This window comes from Sphaerodactylus townsendi, linkage group LG11 (genome assembly GCF_021028975.2).
Source record: "Sphaerodactylus townsendi isolate TG3544 linkage group LG11, MPM_Stown_v2.3, whole genome shotgun sequence".
In the NCBI taxonomy this organism is placed as follows: domain Eukaryota; kingdom Metazoa; phylum Chordata; class Lepidosauria; order Squamata; family Sphaerodactylidae; genus Sphaerodactylus; species Sphaerodactylus townsendi.
Window position 1 is genome coordinate 6,148,446 of NC_059435.1, and position 20,175 is coordinate 6,168,620.

The 20,175-nt window shown below is 48.5% G+C and overlaps 1 protein-coding gene across 3 annotated transcripts in view; it reads right to left on the reverse strand.

Annotated features, from left to right (window-relative positions):
• The window catches only part of MOCOS (molybdenum cofactor sulfurase), a 154,866-nt gene that overhangs the window by 40,307 nt on the left and 94,384 nt on the right, over positions 1-20,175 (reverse strand). For all 3 annotated transcript variants that reach the window (XM_048511741.1, XM_048511740.1, XM_048511742.1), the window contains exons 7-8: positions 8,022-8,138; positions 1,333-1,812 (exon numbers count right to left, since the gene is read on the reverse strand). In XM_048511741.1, the coding sequence (XP_048367698.1) occupies positions 1,333-1,812; positions 8,022-8,138 (597 nt within the window). The remainder of the gene's footprint in view (positions 1-1,332; positions 1,813-8,021; positions 8,139-20,175) is intronic.

The following is a 20,175-nucleotide window of genomic DNA, read 5'->3' on the forward strand; positions in this document are numbered from 1 at the left end:
GAGGCGCTTAATTCGGCTGCGCTTTCCTTTTTTAAAAAAATGTGTGGCTTAAATCTGTGTAGCCACGCAGGTGCAGATGGTCATATCGTGAGACGCTGACGTGGCTGTGGGGGTTCATTTGTGCATGCCTGAATAGCTGCGCGTCGGAGGGAGGTAAATTCTAAAAAAAATAGATGCGCCTCCGTGTGACAGTTTCCCTTGGCCCATCAAAGTAAGTATTGTCTACTCCAGGGGTCGGCAACCTTTAGCACCCAAAGAGCCATTTGGCCCCACCTCCCCAAGCCCCGCCCCCGGCCTCCCCAAGCCCTGCCTTCAGCCAAGCGGGCGGGATAGAAAGCGGCGGCAACACCAATGATGGAAAGTTGCACTTGGGACGCGGCAAGCGTGCCTCCTTCCTTCCTTCCTTCCTTCCTTCCTTCCTTCCTTCCTTCCTTCCTTCCTTCCTTCCTTCCTTCCTTCCTTCCTTCCTTCCTTCCTTCCTTCCTTCCTTCCTTCCTTCCTTCCTCCCTCCCTCCCTCCCTCCCTCCCTCCCTCCCTCCCTCCCTCCCTCCAGCGTCCTTTCCTCTCCTTCCCAGGCGCCAGACGAGGGAAGAAGGGGAAAGGACGCTGTAGGGAGGAAGGAAGGAAGGAAGGAAGGAAGGAAGGAAGGAAGGAAAAAAAAAAAAAAAAAAAAAAAAAAAAAAAAAAAAAGAAAAAAAAAAAAAAAAACGGAAGAGAACAGGAAGGAGAGCGCCTGCCGCATCCCAAATTACAACCTCGATATTGAGAATAATGCGCCACTAATGGAACCACAATCTGACAGTGAAAAGAGCCCATCTCGAATTATGAGTTGCCCCCCGACCCTGGTCTGCTCAGATGGGCCACAGCCCACATTGCTGAGTGGACTGTTATTCAGTTTGGTGGATCCTGGGGTGTTGCAGTCCTGTTCTAATTTCTTGGTCAGCATTCATCTGATTTCCTCTCCTCCCAGACAGCCTAACCAGATTTCTAAGGCTCTGTGTGGACTCCCTCGTCTTTCCCCTTCAAGAAGCAGAAAGTGAAAGGGGAGGATTTCAAGATACCTCAGAACAGGCAAAGTACAGAATAGGCGGACACAGAACAGACGGCACTTCTGTTGGAGGGAATCCATACTCCGAGTTAGTTCTCACTGACTTGGCAAACCTACACTGGGGTTGTACCACCTCGGATTCCAGGTCAAGACTCTCACAGCTGATGCTTCTCAATTCAGAAAAAAAATTATCCACACAGAAAACTGAATGTCAGGCAAACAGATGTGAACAGTTTAAAATATCACTTTTAAAATATTTACCTCAACACTTTTAAAACATTTACCTCAAAGGCAGCACATGATTTGATTGGGTAGAGATAGATGTTGGTGACAGTTACTGGCATTCGACTGGCATTGGTTGCACATTCTACTGGCACTGGTTGCACTTCGATTGAATTCCCAGAACCTTCCGTTGTGTCCCTTTCTGATGGCCCCTCTGCAAGCTGTGGAGAGACTGATGTTGCTCCTGGAGGAGAACTGGTGCTAAGCTGGGACTCCAAGATGTTCCTCTTCGGAGTATGTTTGTTGGCAATATTGTTGTCGCAGGTGAAGCCATTTTCTCTGGGAGATGCCATCACTGGTGAAACAGTCTCTGCTGGAGAAGGACAATTAACCATGTTGCAACCACAGAGCCAGGTGGCAATAATGAACTTCAGAAAGGTTTGTGCATCTTCAAACGTGGACATGTAGCCAAATGAGATTCTCACAGACCCAGTGGGACGTCCATCAATCACATCTATGTCATCTCCACAGACGTGGCCGGCCTATTCAGGTTAGGAAAAAGGTACCAAGAACATTTTTTTAAAAAAATTACAAAACGATAGAAATCCGAAACAATAAATGGCTAAGACTGTGGTGGCGAACCTTTGTCACACCAGATGTTATGGACTACAATTCCCATCAGCCCCTGCCAGCAGGGTCAATTGGCCCTGCTGGCAGGGGCTTGATAGTAATTATAACAGCCTCTGGAATATAAAAAAATTCGCCACCTCCTGGAGCTAGAAGAATGGAATGTTGTGACGACGAATCCTCCACCAATGGGGCAGAAGGATTCATTGGTGGACAACATTCCATCCTCTTCCCGAAGCAGCAGTGCCTGACTCTTCTGTTCCTCAGGCCCCAACCCAGGCCTCAGAACAGCCGTTCCATGGATCCACAGAAACTCTCCCACCTCCCACCTCCCACCCCCGCCAGCAAACCCAGGCCACAGAACGGCTGTTCTGTGGGCCCACAGAAGCCCTGCCGCCTGCCCCCAACACAAGCATTCCCATTCCACCCCCCGCCCGAATACTAACCTTCAAACTCTCCCTCCACCCCCAGCCACACAGTCCATCCCTCCCCACACCCCAAGCCACATCTTCCAACCCCAACTACAACCAGCATCTTACGCTGAACATAAAAGCATCTAGGCAACCCCTAAGCAGTTTAATTGGTCTAAAATAGGGTGCCGTGTGATCATACCAGTTGTTCCCCCATCAAATAATAGAGAGGCCACGTTCTGCACCAGCTGAAGTTTCCAAGTGGGCTTTGAGGGCATCCTGTAAGGTTGCTTCGGTTTCCTGACCAACCTGAAGCTAACCTTGAGTCCACATTCCTTCCTCCGGGCATTGTGCCCAGGTTCGTCTTTATCTCTGTCTCAGCATAACTGCGTGCTTACCATCTTTGGTTTCTGCTCTGTGTGAATCATCTCAAGTTGGTGGGAAAGTTGGGTTGTTTTGGGTTTGCATTTTAGCCAGAGGCCGCCCGTAAAAGCGGCTGGGAACTGGTCAGATTGGCACTTTGTCGCGTAGAAGATCATGATTGCCTACCAATAAATGAACTGTTACTGTTACTATTGGCCTGGACTATACTGATTCCTTACACATCCCCACACAATGTAGTGGCCTGTTTATATTCCCCATGGCAACAGTGTGACCCAACTGGAGGTATCCACCTGTGTGACCCACCTGGGCACGAGGACTTTCATTTGTTTACCCATAGTCTACATCAGAGGTGGGATTCAATCAGTTCTCACCACTTCTCTAGAAGTGGTTACTAATTTTTTCTGAGTGCCGAGAAGGGGTTACTAAAGCAACCTCCCTGCCCAATAGGGACTGGAGGGGCGTGTGAGCGGCGGCGCCACTGTTGGAATCCCACCACCATCGGAACCTGTTATTAAAATGTTTGGATCCCACCACTGGTCTACATGATTTCACTTACATAGCTAAGGGCTTAAACAGAGGAGAGGCAAGATATCCTGCCTCTTTCGTTTCACCTGAAAAGCAGCTATATCATTTGGATCAGGACCACAGTGCAGGGGCATAGGAATTGAACACCCTCCTCCCTCGTGTAAATACATACTGTTTCCTGGCTTGAAACTTCCCTCTGGGCATTTATGACTTTTCATACAGGGAAGAAACACATGGTTTATGTGTCTCCTGCCCTCTTACTGGAGCTAATAGCCTCTGAAGGTGGCGGGTCCAGTTTTTGCGCAGAAAATGGCACAGGGGAAACTTTTACCCACCTACACACCCATCTCTGCCCCACTGCCATGACCTGCTTCAAGCCACATGTATCACTGAGGCTGAAAGACCTATCCACATCTCATCAAACTAAGTCCTTAATATTCAGAAATATGGTGTACTGTGAACATCTTGATGATCTCTAAGGTGCTACTGGACTTGAATCTATCTGTGCTTCTGAGATACACAGATTTTCTTTGTCAGGAGTGACATTCAGAGGATTATGGCAATCATGACTTTTTCTCTTCCTTCCTTCCTTCCTTCCTTCCTTCCTTCCTTCCTTCCTTCCTTCCTTCCTTCCTTCCTTCCTTCCTTCCTTCCTTCCTTCCTTCCTTCCTTCCTTCCTTCCTTCCTTCCTTCCTTCCTTCCTTCCTCCCTCCCTCCCTCCCTCCCTCCCTCCCTTCCTTTTATTTTATAGGCCACCCTTTCCCACACAGACCCAGCTCACACCATCAACTGGCAACAATAAAATCAATAACAGAAGAAGAAGAAGAAGAAGAAGAAGAAGAAGAAGAAGAAGAAGAAGAAGAAGAAGAAGAAGAGGAGGAGGAGGAGGAGGAGGAGGAGGAGGAGGGAGGGAGGAGGGAGGAGTTTGGATTCATATCCCCCCAGCTTCTCTCCTGTAGGAGACCGCTCAAAGGGGCTTACAAGCTACTTTCTCTTCCCCCACCCCAACAAACACCCTGTGAGACGGGTGGGAGCTGAAAGGCTCGAGGAAACTGTGACCTGGTAGCCAAGGTCACCCAGCTGGTGAGTGTGTGGGGAGTGCAGCCAAGCTAAATGCAGTTCCCCAGATAAGCCTCCACAGCTCAGGCTGACAGGAAGCTGGCGGAGAATCAAGCCCAGTTTCACTCCAGATTAGATACACGAGGCTCTTAACCTCCTACTCCATTCCATCCTGGCACCATAATCTCTGTTAAGAGGCAACAATTAAAAATTGGACTATACCCTTTAAAAACCAACATTCACACTAATGTTAAGAAAGAGAAAGAAGAAAGGGAAGGGAGGCCAATAAGTGGATGCCGTTTCTGCCCTCAACCATTTTGGAAAATGAGAGAAATTAACAAAAAGAGGGGCACAGTGATATACAAGGAAAAAGAAAAGGGCCATCCCAGTCTCTAAGGCATATAAAATGAGGCCAAGGCTGATGGTGCAAAATAAAGCAAAAATATATTTCATTACTCAGTTAAAATCCTCCCAATTCCCTATGCATTACTTATTTTAACTAAGTAACTGGTATTTATATAAACTCAGTAATGCAACTGCATGTTATATATTACAGCCTCTCCAGAAGAAGCCTCTTAGTGAAATGTGTAGGGAAATCTTGGAATTTTAACTGCTAAATAAAATATGTTTTCACATTATTCTGCACTGTCAGCCTTGGCCATTTTTTGTTTCTTTAACAATCTCTCAGGGCCAATGAATGCAAAAGTAAATCCCAGGGGGAACTTTGCTCCTCTAAGCTCCACAGTTGTTCAGAGTGTTGTTCTTAAAAGACCTATGGATATTTCGCTTAATAATCTTTACTGCACCAGGTTCCTTTCCACAGCTAGTGTAGTATGTTGCCACAGAGATAACCAATATTTGGGTGCTGTGTGATTTCTGGGCTGTATGGCCGTGTTCTAGCAGCATTCTCTCCTGACGTTTCGCCTGCATCTGTGGCTGGCATCTTCAGAGGATCCTCTAGAGGTGCCAGCCACAAATCTGGCAGTAATCAGGCAAATGCTCTTTAAATTCTGTCCACTCTAACCAAAAGCTCTAACACCAAGTAAGATTCTGGCCGTGAAAGCCTTCGACAATACATAACCAATATTTGTTTTGACCCACAACATTCCAAAGCTGTCACTGAACTTGGCACTCCAAATCAAAGGGAAGTCCATCCCCTACCAAGGATCCTCACAAGGAGTAGTGACTTTCAAGTGAGAAGCCGTGTTAGTTAGTAATAGTAGAACAAAAGAACCCAACAGCACCTTGGGTAGCCCAGGATAGTCCAATCTCATCAGACCTCTGAACTGAAGTATGGTCAGCCCTGGCTTGTGCTTGGATGGGAGACCACCAAGAAAAAACAGGATCAAGCAATGGCAAATTTCCTCTGTTTGCCTACTTGCCTCAAAACCCTACAGAGTCCCCATGAATTGGTTGCAACTTGATGGCAACCCCCCCTCCCCCCCAAATAAAATTTTCAAGACCAATCGAGTTTTTCCGGATATAAATTTTTGTAAGTCAAAGCTTGCCCCAAACTGGACAGCCCAGGCTAGCCCAATCTTGTCAGCTCTGGTAAACCAAGCCGGTCAGCTCTGGTCACTATTTGGATAGGAGACCACCAAGGAAGTCCAGGGTTGACATAGATGAAAGCAACAGCAAAGAAGCCTCTGAACTACTTGATTTCACTCATTTTTTCATTCCTGGACTTCATGAGTCCATCCATTTCTTTTACTGCAGGGTGTGTGGGTTTTTTGCATTATACACAATTTTTATGCCATTAATATGCGACCAATACAAGAAAGACATCAATTTTGATGGTAAGGTTTCTATCACATGTTTTTAAAACAGTGTGTGTGGAGGGTGGGGGGAGACTACTGTGATTTCATCCTATAGCTCAAACAGGCATTCACAAAATGTGTCAAAAGCCCCAACTGAGGTCATTTCCCCACTTACCTCGACCCCCCTTTGCTCTGGTAGTGCTACTCCCAGCGTCATTTCTGGCAGCGGCTCGGGCTTCCCACGACCCGCACACTCTTGGCGGGGTCATCAAAGCGCCGTTTTTGAGGGCTAGGAATGGCAGCATGCTGAGATAGCGCAACAGCTATGGCAAGCGCTTTATCGGGGGGCGGACTGCATTGTCGCCCGCCCTGTGATGTTAGGGAGTGCTTTAAGGGGACCCAGCTACTTAGGGGAGAGTAATGGCGCGGCAGCAGATGAGGAGTGTGGGGAAACGACCTGAGTCCTGAGGATGAAAATAACTGCAAGGTACACTCATTTTTTACATGTGAGAATTACAGGATCCCTTTTATTTTTGATAGGTGGTATTTGGTTAATATTTGGACGGGAGTCCCCAAGCAAGACCAGAGGAGGCTATGGCAAACTACCTCTGTTCGTCTCTTGCTCTGAAAACCCCTCTGCTGTCAGCTCGTGTTGGTTGTGACTTCACAGCGCCTTCCCTCCTCATCGAGTCAAAACTCACTTCATCTCATGGAAAGCTTAAACTCTGGAAAATCAGGTTGTTCTTGAGGGTGCTGCTATACTGAAAACCAGGAAGGGCCTTTCCGTAGATCTCCTAATGTGTGTACAATTTGATTTGACTTGATTTATTAGATTTATATAGCTAAGGTGACCAGATGGTCACCTTTGTGAACTTTAGGACTGGGGGGTGAGTGGCGTAGCAGCTGCAGCCGCTTAGAGGCACACTGCCTTCTGGGGCTGCCGTTTCCAGCCCTGTCTGGGGGGGAAGCGGCATGTGCTCAAACGTCATCTCGACCTGCAGCGCCTTGCGGCGAGGAGAGCTGCCGCACTGCCTTTAATGCCCCAGAAGGCAATCACGGCAGCCTCCCCAAAAAACTCAATGGGGACAATTAAGGAAATAACCAGCGGAATGGCAGAGGACAAATTGTTTGAAGGCGGGACTGTCCCACCAAAAGCGAGACGTCTGGTCAGCCTGATATAGCGCCCTTCCCTATATAGGCTTAGGACAGTTTCCAGACTTTCCAATACAGTTATGTTTAATTGAAAATACAAATTTCCAACGTCAGCAATTAAAATTCAATAATGAACGTTTTATAATTAAAAACTCACCGATAACACAACTCTATAGATGGCACTAAAATTCCTAAGACCCCACCAGGGGTCGGAGGGCAGCGTGGGCGTGTCCCTGCAGCCCTCCAGAGGAGCGCGGGATGGGAAGGTCAGTGGCGGGGAGGGGGAAAGCGGAGTCTTCCCGCCGCTGCTGTTCGCACCGTGCCAGCGGGAAGATGCCACTTTTCAAAAACCTCGCTTGGGGCTGGCCAGGACGGCGCTGCTACAGCACCCCAGGGACGGTGTTTTCACCATCCCTAGGGGGCTGTTATTCACCCGGGTGGAAACAGCCTGAGAGACAGAACACAAGTTGAGAACAAAATTAAGAGATGGAGAAAAATTTAGCAGCGGCCCTGACGAAAGAGTATTGTTGTTGTTAATATGTTTTTGAAACTGCCAGGGCAAACTGAACATTATTTGAATGGATTAGGATGATTGTAGCCTTAAGTCAGGAAGTATTTAAAAAGATACGGGTCCCAGAGCTCTTTAGCTTTCTAGCCTGTGTCCTGTTCTGCAGTCATTGCTCTGCTTGTGTATTTGTGGTCCAGTAAGATATCTGCACAAACATAACACAGGCATCCTTGTATAGGCATCTAGCTACTAGAGAAACTATATCTTACTGAAAATCATGAATGGCGAGGTAGCATCACCAAAGATTGATGAATCAAAGCCATACTGACCTGGAGGTTCTTTTTGATGTCATCGTTGCTAATCCCCAAATGTTGCTGACAAGCTCCAGTGTTGCAGAAACAGCCTGTGCGAACGTGAATGTTGTAGAGCCCAGCCAGTCTGTCCACCTTATGGTTTCAACAGGAACAAAAAGATTATATTAATCTATACAAATAGAAACTGCAAATCAAGAGAGCGTTAAAGGGGTTTTTTTTCAATTGAGTCTCAGCAATCTAGTTGTAGAATTCAAACTTCATTCTATGCAATAGAGAAAAATGACAGTACTTTAAATATTATTTTATATAAGGGAAATTGCTGATAAAAAGAGTACAATTAGGCAGATCTGATTCTGCTGCTTTAGGATTTCATTCCTAGTCGTAAATTATGTACATGTACAAATAAGTTTGTTTATCTATCTATCTATCTATCTATCTATCTATCTATCTATCTATCTATCTATCTATCTATCTATCTATCTATCTATCTATCTATCTATCTATCTATCTATCTATCTATCTATCTATCTATCTATCTATCTATCTAAGGAATTCCGAAAGAAGCAGAAATAAAAGGCATTGGTTCAAAGTCCGTTTATTCAGACACTTCAGAAAGCACACATACACGGGATGACAAGACTGCCCGCTCCCGCCTAAACTACAGGTTATAAACGTTCCCCCCTTTACCACCCTGCCACATTCTCATGGGAACGGAATGTTAGTTTTACGAAACAACTTCACGATAAGACCTACACTAACCAAGGTTGCTTTGGCGAGAACCACCGAAGCTTCATGCCGGCGAAGAATTCATGTCAAGGCGGATGTTAGTAAGCAAGAGGCGAACTCAACCAGCATCTTTACACTCTGCTTGCTTTTAGAAGCCCCACCCTTCCCTCCCGAAGCTTATGAGGGAAAGGCTTTTACTTAAGCCCAGTAATTAACAACAGGGTGTCAGTATGTTCTCAAGCGCCAAACCCATTGATTATGGCGGTGAATATCCAACCCAGGAAGCCAAATATTGCAGGCGTTTTGCGCGGGAAAAAGCGAGAAGTCCAGGATAAGCGTCGAATTTAAAGTGAAATGTTTATGGCCCATCCAATCATAACCCGTGAGGGTGTCTCGGAGGCTGATGCCGAGACATCGAGGCGAGGAGCCTCCTTGAAAAAAAGAAAAGCTGGAATGAAAAGATGGGATGAATGTTACTTAAAGGAGTTAGGCAGTTCTAAGCGAGCGGTAACATCGTTAATCACTTTTGTAATCGAAAGGGCCCACGAATTTTGTTCTTGCCAGAAGCTTGGAGTATTTGTCAGCACATCCCTAAAGTTCTTGGTTGATAAATAAACCCATGCCCCAACACGTAAAGAAACTCCTGAAAGCGATGTTTGTCATACTGCGCCTTTTAGCGACTCTTGGAAGGCTTGTACCAGGGGAGGGGGGACTGCACCGTTTTCCAGCCAGCATAAGCTAAGGAAGAAATCCATTGATTGAATTCGGAGGCTGTAACGGCAATGCTTCCGTAGGCAGTTAGGGCAGGGGAAAAGGACCGACCAGAGACAACCCCAAGCGGTGTTTTCTTGGATTGCTGCTATGGTCGCATTATTATAAGCATACTCTGCAAAGGGAGCAGCTTCGCACCAATTGTCCTGATGGTAGTTAGTGTAACAAGCGCGTAAATATTGTTCCAACGCGATTCTGTTTGGTCGCTTTCTGACTGACCGTCACTTTGAAGGCGTGGTAGGGAAGCGGCGACGCCCGAGGTTGCACTGCTGCTCCAGGAGCGCCTTCAAAACTTGGAAATGAATTGGGGCCAGCATTGATCGAGGATACGCCACCTTGTCAGGAGAGGAATGCAGGCGGTAGATATGTTGAATAAACAACCCGGACCCAACTTGGGGCCGGATGGGATGGTAGTGCAAGGAATGAAATCGCCTAGCTTGGAAAAAGATCCACCACCACCGACAAAACTGTATTTGCCGCCATGAAACTTTCCGGCGGAGTCTGTGATGGAAATCCATTGAAATGACCTGCCAGGGACGAGATGCAACGGGGGGGGTTGCAACAACCCATGGGGCTTTCCAGGTATTGATTTGGCTTCAGCACAGACCGAACATCCCTTGATATATGTTTCAATGTCTTTAGCGCATTGAAATGCAAAACTGACGGCGTGCCAAACTTGTAAAGTCTTTGGGAACCCAAAGTGGCAGCAGCGAGAGAGCTTATCATGACCGTCGAGAGACCTAGCGCTTCCGTTATGGGGGGCCGGAGCGATTACCAACTTACCCCTTTTCCAAGCGCCACCCACCAACGCGGCTGCGAGGAGTCAAATTCACTCCGCTGGCAGGTCTTGGGGACCCGGCCTCCACGAAGTGTCGAGAAGGAAGGGAAAGCGATGTGCGGAGCGAGGCGGAGGAGAAGCGGAGACCATGGGAGCATGTGACAGCCCCAATTGGTGGGAGGGTGAGAATGAAAGTCGCGTGGGATAGACCGATAGCGAAGTATCCCCCTTCCTGGGGGGCGAGACGCGCGCATCTGCCAGGTCTGTTGCTTTACCAGGAAAAAAAATGAAAAAAGACTGTGAAAGAGAGTCTGCGGGAGAAAGAAATCTGCCCAGCGCGGTTATCTGTAGAACATTTTGAGAAGTGGAAAGGGCTGCCAGATTTTTGTGATCGGACCAGACCTGGAACGGGTGGTTAGCACCTTCCAACCAATGTCGCCAGGTGCTCAGTGCCGCTTTGATAGCTGCAGTCTCTTTATCCCCCACCGTCCAATTCAGTTCGGGACCTGAAAACTTTTTTGATAAGTAAGCACACGGCACCAGTTTGTCATCTTTATTTTTCTGCAAGAGGGCAGCGCCCAGAGCTTTGTCCGAAGCATCCACATGAACGATGAAGGGGAGGTCAGGATCCGGGTGTTTCAAAACTGGCTCGGTGGTGAAAGCCATTTTGAGCTGTTGAAATGAAGACTGACATGCGAGGGGACCATAGGAGGGGCACCAGGCTTAGATGCATACAGGAGTCACTTGCCTTTAGTGCACGTAACAGATCAGTAAAGTGGTAAAAGCAGAAGTTCAGCGAATTGTGGAATGAATTCCGCGATACCAAAGTTAGCGAAAAGCCTAGAAGCGACTGTAATTCCCTCCTGTTGGTGGGAGGCTGGCCCAATCAACCACACCGTGGCAACTTTGGCTGGATCCATCTCCAAGCCATCGGGATGAGATCCGATAGCCCAAATAGTCTATATGGAGGAAGCGATGGAAACAGCATTTTGTCAATTGTTGACAAAAAGGGAGTTATCTAGTAGATGTTGCAATACCTCCCGAACCAGTTTTTCGTGCTCCTCTATATTCTGTGAGTAGATCAACACGTCATCCAAATACACCACCACTCCTTTATACAGTAAATCCTGCAGGACCTCATTGATAAGGGCCATGAAAGCCCCTGGGGCCCCAGATAATCGAATGGCGTATTGTGATATTCATATTGACCAAACTTTGTATTGAATGCAGTCAGATGTTCATAACCCCTCGCGCAATCACGGATCCTATAATAAGCTTCTCGCAAGTCCAGTTTGGTGAAGATCCGCCCTTTACCCAAAGCATCTAAAAGGTCCTTTATTAAGGGTAAAGGATACTTGTTTGAGACTGAAACAGCATTTAAACCACGATAGTCAGTACAAAGTCGCAAGGAGCCGTCTTTTTTCTTAACAAAAAGGACTGGGGCTGCATGAGAGTGCTTTGTAGCGCGCCTGATGAACCCGCGAGCCAGGTTCTTATCTAGGAAGGCACGGAGTTCCTTCTCCTCCACAGGACTCATCCGGTAGATTCTACCCTTGGGCAGTTGGGCTCCCGGCTGCAGGAGGATTTTGCAGTCAGTGTCCCTATGGGGGGGTAATTGATCACACTCCTGCTCCTCAAATACTCTGGATAAGTCCTGATATGCATGTGGTATTTCTGTACTAGGAGTGGAAAGTACATTTAAGGCTTCATTGATTATCGTTTTTTCATCGATTACCGGATCTTCCCCCCCGTTCATATGGTCCCCGCATGAAAGGCGTCTGTGAGATCCAGGAGGATAGATACTTTCCACAAGTGATGGATTTGGTTAGTGTCTGTGAGCAACCATGGCGTACATGCCTAACACAATGGAATGCTTGGCTGCCGGAGCTAGAGAATAAAACTCATTTTTTCCCAATGTTCAGCATAGCGAATACTGGCTGGAGTTTTTTAAATCGAGCGGACCTTCAACCCAAGGGACTGCCATCCATTTGGGTAAAGGAATGGGTTTCAATAAAGGAACCCGGTCTAAACCAAGTTCAGCCACTTGTGGCCTCATGAGGCAGTGGGAACAGCAGCCTGAGTCTCACAGTCACGGAAGCCGAAAATGTCGCTATATGTTTAGAGGGGTTGGCTAAAGATGCCAGAATAGTAATGGGAGCACTGCCTTCACTCACCGCATCTGGAGCGGGTCCAACTTCCACAGGCGCGGTTGAAAGGCAGACAGCCAGGTCATCTTCCTCTAAGTCCTCATCGAAAGCGGCTTTAGTGGATTCCCTGGCGGTCGGGCCCGACTTAGCGGGGAAAGCAGCTTATGAGGAGGTGCTTGGCGGAGCGGTGGGGAGATTTTTGCTTCTTTGGGCAGTTTGCAGCCAGGTGACCAGGACCCCCGCAGTACAGACACAACCCAAGGCAGCGGCGGCGCTCCGACGTGGTTTCGGTCGTGACAGGGGGACTCGGTTTACGACTGGGAGGCGCCGGTGTTGTTGAAGGTTTAGGGCGAGTGCGACCACCCGCGCGGGCACGGGCAAGGCGGACGGCTACCTGCGAACCGAGTTCGATCCATTCGGCAATGGTCTGTGGGATCCGGAAAAGGAGCACTGTTTCGCGAAGCTTTATATCCATTGCTTCAAAGAAATATTCACATTTCATGCGTTCAGGCCAGTCAGGAGGAAGTTTACTGGCCGCCGCACGAAATTCACGAGCAAATTCAGTGAAAGAACGATTGCCCTGCTGGATGGTTTTCACTATTTGTATGGCATTATTTTCAGCATCCGGATCCTGGAAACGCAGGCGTAGCACTTGCAAGAAGGCAGCTACCGTACGGGTGTCGTCAGCTTGTAGTTCATAGAGGGTCACGAACCATTCAGCAGCTACCCCATCCAGTACTGACCCAATGTCTCGCACTTTTTCCCGCTCCGAGCGATACAAGTCATCAAATTCTTGCATATGGGCATCCAGTTGCAAGATGAAATAAGGGAGCTTCGATGCTGTCCCATCAAAGCGGGCCGGGATGGGGGGTCTGTAGAAACCCCTCCCTGCAGCTCTAGGCAGCTGCTGCGGCGGCTGGTTTATCGGGGCTGGACCTTGAGGCAATGGAGGGGGTGGTTGTAGCGGAGGTGGTTGTGGCGCCCTGGGCAGTTGGGTAGCTAGGACTGGCCCTCGTCCCATTGCCCCGCCAACGGGGGGAGGAACTGCGGGTGTACGGCCGAGATTTTCGATACGAACTGGAGCTCTAGCCATTGTAGTTTGCCTTCGTAGTTCTCGTTCCAATTCCGCCAGCTCCCTCTCCTTGCGCGCCAGTGCGTCTTGGTGAGCATGCAAAGCCACTCTCTCACGTTCCAATTTTTCTCTCTCGGCTTATTGGTAGGCTAAGGCTAGCTCAGTTTGTGTCTGGATAGCCTTGACGTTATCGGTTCTGCGTTGTAAGTCAAGTCTGGAACATTCTAGGACTTTATCATGCACGTTCGTGTCGTGTATGAATTGCTGACGCAAAACTGCTCTTTCGCGCTCCATTTCGGCTTGGAACTCGTTGCGTTGCTGTTCACGTTCCCTTTGTAAACATTCCCGCTCCTGTTCCCAAGCCTCGCGCTCGCATTCCTAAGCCATCTTGGCATCCTCAAGCGCGGCTAACTGATCCTCCCAACGCTCCCTCGTTGGCGGTGGGTCTGGATCGGGATCCGGGTCGAGTTCCACATCAGGCGGGGCCCCACCTTCCGCTCCGCGAATATCCACACCCAAATCAGGTGCTCCCGGCCTTGGGAACGTAAGCCGGGCTCGATAACCCCGACCAATCTTGGATCCCACATCGAACGGAGGTGCAGATGTGGATCCCACATCGAACGGAGGTACGGTTGTAGACATTGGGGGCAAAGTCTTGGGGCGCGCCCCGGTACTATGCCACTGCTGATCCACGGGGAGCTCGTCGTAGTAACGATCCAGGAACCGTTCGATGGACTCTTGGGTATCACCATGTATAGTTGACAACCCCAATTCCTCAGGCACCGGTTGCATCGGTGGTTTGTAATCCATGCATTGCCGGGTAGAGACAAATCGGGTATCGACAGGGGCCTGATCCATAGATAGCGCACCGCCTGTCTCATAAATCTCATGGCTGTGGGTTACTCGCTGCTCATCCAGGTGAAGGAAGGCCAGGCTCGTGCTGAGCCGGGGTTTGGAGAGAGTTACCAGGGAAAGTGATTCTTCCCCCAGTTCCTCTGACCCTGGAAGGGAAGGCTCGAAACCCTCTTTGGGGGCTATTGATCCTTCCACATAATCTGGAACACTCAATCCTTGCATGTTGGGAAACACCAAGGATCCACTATAATCCAAAAAAATGGTTTAGATGAAGAAGTAGAGTCTTGTCATAATGTAAGGAATTCCAAAAGAAGCAGAAATAAAAGGCATTGGTTCAAAGTCCGTTTATTCAGACACTTCAGAAAGCACACATACACGGGATGACAAGACTGCCCGCTCCCGCCTAAACTACAGGTTATAAACGTTCCCCCCCTTACCACCCTGCCACATTCTCATGGGAACGGAATGTTAGTTTTGAGCAACTACGATAAGACCACTAACAAGGTTGCTTTGGCAGAACCTGGCTTCTCGCCCGGCCGAAGGAATTCTGTCAAGGCCGGACGGTAGCAAGAAGGGCGAACTCAACCGGCATCTTTACAATCAATCAATCAATCAATCAATCAATCTGTCTGTCTGTCTGTCTGTCTGTCTGTCTGTCTGTCTGTCTGTCTGTCTGTCTGTCTGTCTGTCTGTCTGTCTGTCTATTAGATTTTAAACCGCCCATCCCCAAAGGGCTCTGGGCGGCGTACAGCAGGCCTGCAACAACAATACATAATAACATTAAACACAGCAGGCCAAAAACAACATTTTACACATAAAAACTAAGGTAATTTAAAACAATTTATAAATCTATAACCATAAAACACAGCAACAGCAATAATATGGCGCCCGATCCCAAGGCCGGAAGGGGACAGTACTGATTAGATAGTATATCAGGCGTGCCAATGATGGCACACAACACAAGGGCATCCTAGAGGGGGAATCCGTGGCTGGCCTCACCAAAGGCCCGATGGAACAGAACTGTTTTACAGGCCCTGCGGAATTCACCAAGATCCCGCAGGGCCCGCACCTCTGATGGAAGAGTGTTCCACCAGGCAGGGGCCAGGGCCGTAAAAGCCCTGGCCTGGGTAGAGGCCAGCCGCATCATGGAGGGGCCGGGGGGCACCAGTAAATTTGCCTCTGCCAATCGCAGAGGCCTACCCGGGACATATGGGGTGAGACGGTCACGAAGGTATGTGGGTCCCAAGCACTTGAAACAAAACATAAAACCACTAGCAAAGCCCATTCCCGACACGCAGAAAGCATGTGAACGCCCTACGTATATCTAGATAGATATAGCTCAATATATAGATAGATGGTATTTTTTTCTGTCCATCTTGTAAAGAACTCAAGAGTTGATTACATTGTTCCTTCCCTTCATTTTTTATCCATAGCAACTCTGGCAAGTTGCTTTGAGAATGTAATTGATTGAAATGTGGATCTCAATCCAGATTCAACCCTGTCCTAGTACAGTATTTTAACCACTCCATCATACTGGCTTTCTCATATTTTGGTAACCATTAACCTTTATCAATATATATTTGAGTTTCTGGAAACTCTCAATAATTTGTCTGAGATGATCAACATATACACAGATATAGTTCACAAGTATAAAATAACAAAATGAATAGACAGAACAAATAAAGGACCTGTAAAAGTTTGCGGGGGGGGGGGGGAATCTCTTTTTCTTCCTGTACCCCCCTTCCCCACCCTATTTCTTTTTTTCATCCATGCTTCAAACACAGTCTTTTCACTTCCATGCTTCTTTTTAAAAAAAACATTTTGGAGTTTTCAGTTTGTAAAGACATCCCCTCAATCTGTACTGTGTACATTATTGATCCATGCCCTACAGCCATTATTGGAAATTAGTTATATTGATTACATTAACAAATAACCGCATTGCCACATTCACTTTAAAAGCTGAGATTCTTCTTACTGCCTATTAAGCTTATTCCAGCATTCAGACTGTGGGTCAATTTAATTGATTACTGGTGTATAATTCACCTCAAACAGAAGTTCTGTCTTTTCTGACAAACTGATCTTCAGATATTGCTCTGGATTAAACACCCAGCCCCCAAAAAGTAAATATAACTTGCAATGCAATCCTAAACAGAGTCATACACTTGTCTGTCAGTGCAACACACAGGTATAAGACAGCAGAAGCCCCACGTAGCTCCTTTAACAGTCCAGTTTCATTAGCTGTTTGTAATCTGTGGGGCTCTCCGCACTACAGAAGGGAGCTAAGGTCGACTCGGTTCCCTTCAGTGGGGGGGGGGGGGCGATTCCAGGCTGTCCGCACAACTTACTTGGCCCCCTGGAACCGAGCTAAGTGGGCGGGATCATCTTGGTGCCTGTTTCGCTCCTCAATCGTGATTGGAGCTTGTGTTACCACGGGAAATGGGAGCGTTCTTTTTTTTTTTTACAGTTTACAGTTACATGCCCACTACGACTCTCCCGTTTTGCATATGCCACAAAAGCGGCTCCTGATTGGTTGAACGGATGAGGTGTCGTTTCGATGCATCCGCACTTCGAAGCTTCGAAGCGGTATCAACCTTGTTCCAGCAGAAAGGTGCAGTTCATAACTGCGACAGGGATGTCGCAGTTCTGAGGGGGGGGGAACTGAGACAAAACAATGTTGAGCTCGGTTGCGGTGCGGATACACTGAGGTGAACCTAGATAAAAACCAGTACAACTCTGTCAGTGCGGAAAGCCCCTGTATCTGGCTAGTAGCAGAATTCTCTGCTGGAGGGGAATGACAGGCTACTTCCAGAAGAAGAGTTTGGATTCACACTCCGCTATTCTCAACTGTGAGGAGTCTCAAAGCAGTTTACAAGCTCCTTTCTCTTCCTTACAAGCCCTCTCCTCTGCCCACAACAGACACCTGGTGATGTAGGTGGGGCTGAGAGAGTTCTGAGAGAACTGTGACTGGCCCAAGGTCACCCAGCAGGCTAAATGCGGAGGAGCAGGAAATCGAACCTGGTTCCCCAGGAACAGAAGATGAATGTATTTTTTAAAAGGCAGTTGCCAGTGAAATGAATGTCTCCTCAGAAAAAGGCAGAGGTGACCACAAAGCAGGGTGGGAAAGTAGCAATGCCATTCAAAGGCTCATTGAACACGATGGATGCCATAAACTAGGGCTGCCAACTGTCACTTGGGAAATTTCCTGCTTTGGGGACAGAGTCGGGGAGGATAGAATTTGGAGAGGGAAAGGAGCCCAGCGGGGGCGTGATGCCACACAGCCCACCGTCCAGAGCAGCCATTCTCTCCAGCAGAAATGATCTCTGTGTGAATTCCTAGAATTCCTTACGCGGCCTGGGACCATCGTATCTTCGAGACCGCATCACCCCATATGTCCCTGTACGGCCTCTCCGATCGGCGGAGGCCAATCTACTGGTGGTCCCTGGCCCTTCGGTGATGCGGCTGGCCTCCACACGGGCCAGGGCCTTTACGGCTCTGGCCCCGGCCTGGTGGAACGCTCTTCCTCCAGCTGTCCGGGCCCTGCAGGACCTTACTGAATTCCGCAGGGTTTGTAAGACGGAGTTGTTCTGCCGGGCCTTTGGAGGAATCGGCCGCTAATGGTGCCCCTCTTCTGTGGCCCCTGACATCTGGGCCACCTGTCATCTAACGAGACTCGCCATGCCTCCCTTTGGGGGGGGAGGGACTTTTTATTATTGGAATGCTGGACGCCACTCTATTTTGTTGAGATTTTTATATAATTCTTGGAACAAACATTTGTAATTTTTTATCGCTGCTTTTAAATGTTTACTTATTTTATATTGTATCCCTATATGCTGTACACCGCCCTGAGCCCTCCGGGGATGGGGCGGTATAAAAGCCTAATAAAATAAATAAATAAATAGAGATGTCCACCTGGAGGTTGGCAGTTCTAATTGGAGCAGCTTTCCAACATGCCAGAAGCGAGGCACACCCTACCCAAGAAATGCTGGAGAGAAACGCTCGCTGAGGAAGAAGCCATCGACCCTGAGGATGCCAACACGCACCAACCGTTGACCGCGTCAGATTGACTCAACAAGCCACAGCACACATCCGATGGACGGAAGAGGTTTGCCGCCCGAAAACACCAGTGCAGAACTTCACTGTAGTCTTACAGCAACGGAGGCAGCATGTCGTTGCGGCCAGTGAGAGAAGCAGGGAGCAACTCTGCCATCCCGTTTCCCCCCCAAGCCCTTTTATCAACAGTTTACAAGTAGAAAAACAAACAGGGCAGGCAGGCAGGGGAAACACAATACAACGGACAGGGCAAAGGGCATGGGGGGATTTGAGCAGGGGAATTGGCATTTGCACGTACACGCATTTGCACGTACACACAATGTCAGCAGTTTTCTCCGAAACCATGCTTTGGAAGGAGAGGTCAGTTGCACGTGAGAGGCCTTTTTCCAAGCAGTGTGTTGCCATACTCAGGCGCCCGCCCCCGAATGTTGGGGAGCCCTTTTCCAAGCAATGTGTTGGGGAGCCCTTTTCCAAGCAATGTACTCGAGAGCCTCCCGGGCGCTGTGAGACCCCTTTCCAAGCAGAATGGCTGCCGTACTCGGGAGCCTCCCGGGCGCTGTGCCCCCCAACACTTCACACAGCAGATTAGCACAGGCGCAGCCGCCCTATTTTAAGCATCTCATCCCCCAGGGAAACCTGAGGACTGCGTTGCTCTCCTTTGCACCCTCAACATATCTGACTGGCTGTCTGGGTCCCCACAAGCTATTAGCTAAACACGGCCGAAGTCGAAGTCCAACAGCAGGGCGTCCACCCCCCACCCCAGACCTTTACGTTAATCCTTTCTTGGGTCTAGAGACACAGTAACCTCGCACTGAATTTTAAAATCTCCTATTCGCAGACACTCTTGGTGTAAATGGTTAATGCAGCCCAAAAGTAGGTCATGAAGGCAGCCCAGCCTCCTCTGAATTATTCTGTTTTTCTTCCCCGGAACAAGGAGCTCTGGCTCTGTTTAAGCGTTATTTTTTAAAAAAACAACCCAGGAGGTTAAAGTAAAATACACTTTTCCCGAGCTTAATGCTCAGAATAATGGGTCTGCCCTGTGCTGCATTTTTCTTTACAGCTCAGACGGGGGTTTGGCTAACCCTTTGCCGACTCTGTTAACAGCCTCGAGGTGATACTGGACCCAGCACCGTTGCTGGAGAAGGAAGCAAAATGCAGTTGCAAAAAAAACACACACGCTTCCTTCCCACACAGCCCAGCTCAAAAACGGTCCCTTTACCTTGAGGTGGTTGTTGCAGGATGCCGCCGCTTGGCTATTACTGGGAGTGGCTGGAGCAGATGGAGCACTTCCATTCTGCAGCCGCTCCACTAGCCGCCCATCAGTTACTGGGCTAAACTGGAAGAAGAAGAAGAAGAAGAAGAAGAAGAAGAAGAAGAAGAAGAAGAAGAAGAAGAAGAAGAAGAAGAAGAAGAAGAGTTTGGATTTATATCCCCCCTTTCTCTCCTGCAGGAGACTCAAAGGGGCTGACAATCTCCTTGCCCTTCCCCCCCCCCCCCACAACAAACACCCTGTGAGGTGGGTGGGGCTGAGAGAGCTCCGAGAAGCTGTGACTAGCCCAAGGTCACCCAGCTGGCGTGTGTGGGAGTGCACAGGCTAATCTGAATTCCCCAGATAAGCCTCCACAGCTCAGGCAGCAGAGCGGGGAATCAAACCCGGTTCCTCCAGATTAGATACACGAGCTCTTAACCTCCTACGCCACTGCTGCTCCATTGAAGTGCTGGCTTTCACATGCAAAGCCCTTCACAGCCTTGGACCCTCATACCTGTGAG